Source organism: Andrographis paniculata, unplaced genomic scaffold (assembly GCF_009805555.1).
Source record: "Andrographis paniculata isolate CXL003 unplaced genomic scaffold, ASM980555v1 Contig15END, whole genome shotgun sequence".
Classification (NCBI taxonomy): Eukaryota; Viridiplantae; Streptophyta; class Magnoliopsida; order Lamiales; family Acanthaceae; genus Andrographis; species Andrographis paniculata.
The window spans coordinates 268,058-272,687 of NW_026137435.1; the positions used below are offsets into that span (position 1 = coordinate 268,058).

The window sequence follows — 4,630 nt, forward strand, 5'->3', positions numbered from 1 at the left end:
AATCGCTTTGGTCAAAATTACATGTAAAAAATTATATAAATAATAAAATAAATATATTCATTATTTTCTAAAAATTATTCAGTATTAATTTTAAGGGTGGGCAAGGTTCCGATATTTGCAAATACTCAAGTATTTGATATTCGAACCGAATTGAACAAATACCCGAAATCACAAACAGTATCCGAATCGAAAATTTCGGGTAAAAAAAATACTCCCTCCGTCTCATATCTATATATTCATTTGCTTTTTGTACGGAGTTTTAGGAATATTAGGATAAAGCATAAATAAAAGTAAAATGACTAAATTAACCCTATTTGTTAGGTAGATAGTATAATTACTTAAAAAAAAAAATAGACACTTAACGGAGGAAGTATATATTAAAAAATAATTAAAATTTTAATTAAATAAAAATATTTACAAATATTTCAAATAACCGAACGGAAATCAAACCGAATATGATTATTAATACTATAAATTTGAAAATATAATAATATTAACATATAAATATATTCGGTTCGGTTAATCGAACCGAAAAAAATATAAAAAATCGAAATCGAATCGAACTGAACAAATATCAAATATGCAGTATTTGTATTCAAATTGAATTTGTTCGATTAATTGAAAATTCGATTAGATTTAACGGTTAGGGGATTCGATTTTATTTTTTTGTCCAACCCAAATTAATTTTACCAAAGATACTAATGAATCAAGAGATGCACCGTGTGGCCCTGTTTGAAACGTTCAATTAAAATGTATTGATAGTTTGTTCAAAAAAATAATATAATGGATAAATAAATAAATAGGAAGGAAGAAGTGTTATTTCGTTGTGGCACTTACCCCACTCTCCATTAACGTCTTCTTTATAATCTGCTCATCTATCTTCTTCCCCTTTATTTCCCTTTCTCTTCTCCTCTCTCCTCACTCTCTCTCTCTCTTCAGTTTCGGACATGATTTTCCAGTAAATCAATTAAGGAAGAACCTGCCTGCCTGAATCTGGTCTGAATCTGAATCTGACAGAAGATATAGATTTATATATATACATTGATCGTCGATATAATGGGGGATTCCGATTCGAATTCGAATTCCGATTTTATTTCCGACGCGGTGGTGAGTTTGTTGACGGAGGGGTTGGAGACGGCGGCGCAGCTCAAAACGCAGCTGAAACCGCCGCCGGCGGTCTCGTCGGAGATTTGCCAGGCGTTGCTGGACAAGATACTCTCTTCCTACGACAACGCATTGAAACAGCTCGCCTTCCTCGGACAAGGCAGAAATTCCCAATCACTGATTATCAATCCTGACGACTGTCCTAATTCGCCGCCGCTCAGCCACGAGATCGGCCGCCGCCCGCCGCCCGCCGATAACCAGAGGCCAAAGAAAAGGTGACCCCAAGGCCTTTGTTTATTAATTTATTTTTTGGTTAATCGTATAATTATTAACTTAGCGATGGATGGATGGTTTTGTTGATTTGCAGAAAGACATTACAGAAATGGAATAAACAGGTGAAGGTTGGGGGAATTGAGAAGACAGGGTCAGGGTTAGGGTTAGAGTCCCAACTCCAAGATGGGTACAGTTGGAGGAAGTACGGACAGAAGAACATCTTGGGATGTACTAATCCCAGGTTAGTGACGAAGCTTTAGATTGGGTTTTTTTTTTTTTTTTTTTTATTAAGATATTTGAAAGTTTGAAAAAAAAAAATAAAAAAAAATAAAGTACTCTCCGATTATCAAATTTATTTTTATTTTTTTTATAGTTCGTTTGTTAAATTTATTACATTATTAATTTTGTTAAAGTTAACACATTAATATTTAATTATTATATTTTATTTAACATTTATTTACAACAGATATCACTAACTTTATTATATTTTTTTTAAAAAAATTTATTTTCATAAAAATATTCCAAACTAGTTATATTTTTTCAATAAAATATTATTTATTTAAAATTTCATGTGGAATCGAAATAAACTATTTTTAGTGGACAATATTTTTTAATAGTACCAAATGGAAGTTGGGAAAATAGCTAGGAGTATGAATGGTAATGGAATGCGTAATCTGATCCAAATTCAGATTCATATTATGAATATGTCATTTTTGGACAGACTTGTTGCTGCTTTTGACTTCCCCCTCAATCAATCAATTAATACAACTACACAATTTCATTAATCACTCACTCACCTAATTCCATGTATCTCTCAAATATTTTATTATTTATTATTATTGTTCGAGTAAACTTCAAAATATCTTGTAACAATGGAATTTGTTACAACTGGTGCAGGGCATATTACCGATGCACGCACCGGAACACGCAAGGGTGCCTAGCCACAAAACACGTACAACGCGGCGACGACGATCCGTCGCTCTACGAGATCTCTTACCAAGGCAAACACACCTGCGTCACCGTCCCAAAACACTCTAAGAACAACAACAACCTTAATCAACCTCAACCTCAACCTCAACCTCCCCAAACAACAACATTTATAGTCAACAATCCTAATCCCAATCCCGATCAGCAGCAATTAATTGCCCAATCCGAATCCCCGTATTCGTATCCTTCGACGCAAACCGAGTCCGAGAGAATGAGCTTCTTCCCAGACCCGTTCTTGCTGTCCCCGGCCACCTCCGACTCCAATTACTTCTCCCTGTCCGAATGCAATGTCGACGATTTCGGATTGACGATCCCGAACAGCAGCAGCAGCCTGCAGGAGGATTCTTCAGATGTTGCAGAGATCATTTCAAATCCAAATCCAAATTCGAATCTTTACCCATTGGCTGCAGGGGATGATGAATATGATCATTGGGACTTCTCCATCACTCCTATCGACTTCGACTCCCATTTCTTCGACGCCTTCGATCAGCCCGAATCGCTCGTCGTCTGATTAAATGATCCAACATATACATACATATAGATATAGATAAAGATAAAGATTCCAATCCCAATTAATCCCCCAGGCAAATATTAATTAAGGCAACTCAACTCAAGTTAACAGTGAATTGTAATAATAATTTTCAGCTGTCTTTATTACAATGTTGTAATATATATTGGTGAGTGTCGTAGCCCTTTTCCTAGTCCTAGTCCTAGTCATAGTCATAGCCATAGTTCTGCTTGGAATTTGGGATGCAGGCATCTTTCTTTTTTTTTTTTTTTTTTTTAATATGACGTGCGACCATAGCCGCTATTCGAAAGTGCGTACTGAGTAACCTCCGGTCGAACCTAATACCCTGCAAACCAGACATCTTTCTTTGTGCTGTGTTGTGTTGGTGTAGTGAACAGCTAGCAAGCTAGCACTTGTAAGTAACTTAGTTGTATTCTTTTGTGGGTTTATGACAAATTTTTACTATTCAATTTTATTTTTTTCAAAAATCTCACATTCAAACAATTATTATTATTACTTTTTTTTATATCATACTACAAATTTATTTTACATTTAAAATATTAAATCAACTTCTATTTATATCACATCAAACATCTATTTAAATTCGTTTTTACTATTGAAAAATCCATACTAAAAAAGTAAAACCCACAAACAAACACACCCTTAATTAATTAACTACTTTTTAAAATGTTACTGCTATATTACTCTCAGAGTAATTGGTTCTACTTAATTTGTTATTTTCTCAAATATAATTATAAGTTTTAATCACATTTTAAATTATTTATAATTTTAATTAAACTATTTAGTTATTCAATAGTTAATTTTACTTTAAAAAAATTTATATTTACATTAATATACACTTCTCACTAAGTAATGTCCGAATTCGAATTGGGCTTTGTCTTCTTGTTGGGCCTTCTGATATGGTAATTAATAGCCCAGTTGACTTTATTAAACCCGTTCTGCCTGTTAAAAATGAGACACTTTTGGGCCCTCTATGATGTGACGATTTACATATTGGGCTCGGCCCACCTATAATCTGATGTTTGGCGGGATCCTCTCTTATTTACGGTGTTTCCTCTTTACGAGTTGATGTTTAACACTACCTCTTCCAAAATTATGCCTATATACTTAGGCATGAATTTTAATAAAAGTAGATAATAATAATAATAATAATAATAATAATAATAATAATAATAATATTATGGGTAAATTATATAACATTTTTTGTATTTTACTAAAAATGCATAAAACACTTTATATTTTATTGTTGCGTGAAACCTCATGTGTTAATATAAAATTTGCACGAAACACCTTATTTGTTCAAAACTAATGTTTAATTCTAAATAAAGATCTAAAATACATAAATTTTATACAAATAAAGTAAAATATCTTAAATAATTTTTTTAATAAATAAATAAATAAATAATTGATTAATTCTTCGTTTTATAAGTTTTGGAAGACAAATTATTATTTGATTGTTAGAGAATCAACACATTATATGCGGGGACAATATATTATATATCTTCTTTTTGTCTATATTATCCATTTTAGTTTGTTTCAAATTTCATATTTTTTTTTACAAAAAAAAATAAATATTTAATTATATTTTAAAATTTTAAATTTATAAATTTTAATATTTATTAGACTAATTAATCATATTAATTTTAATTTATAATTATTTATATGATATTGAAATGATTTTATTTATAAATTATTTTCTAATTACATCTCTAAATTATTATTTTTTTCCTATTTATA

General features: G+C 31.3%; 1 protein-coding gene across 1 annotated transcript; it reads left to right on the top strand.

The window, feature by feature from the left end:
* Positions 1-851: 851 nt before the first annotated feature.
* LOC127260085 (transcription factor WRKY19-like) lies at positions 852-3,347 on the top strand. The gene is made up of 3 exons (XM_051287756.1): positions 852-1,379; positions 1,472-1,618; positions 2,275-3,347. The coding sequence occupies exons 1-3, from the start codon at positions 1,057-1,059 to the stop codon at positions 2,873-2,875; spliced, it is 1,071 nt and encodes a 356-aa protein (XP_051143713.1). The 5' UTR covers positions 852-1,056; the 3' UTR covers positions 2,876-3,347.
* The last annotated feature ends 1,283 nt before the right edge of the window (positions 3,348-4,630 follow it).

Bases quoted from the DNA above. Each gene is read 5' to 3' on its own strand.
- LOC127260085 (XM_051287756.1), top strand. From the start codon at position 1,057: ATGGGGGATTCCGATTCGAATTCGAATTCCGATTTTATTTCCGACGCG. The intron at 1,380-1,471 runs GTGACCCCAAGG...GTTGATTTGCAG, and splicing joins AACCAGAGGCCAAAGAAAAG to AAAGACATTACAGAAATGGA. The intron at 1,619-2,274 runs GTTAGTGACGAA...CAACTGGTGCAG, and splicing joins TTGGGATGTACTAATCCCAG to GGCATATTACCGATGCACGC.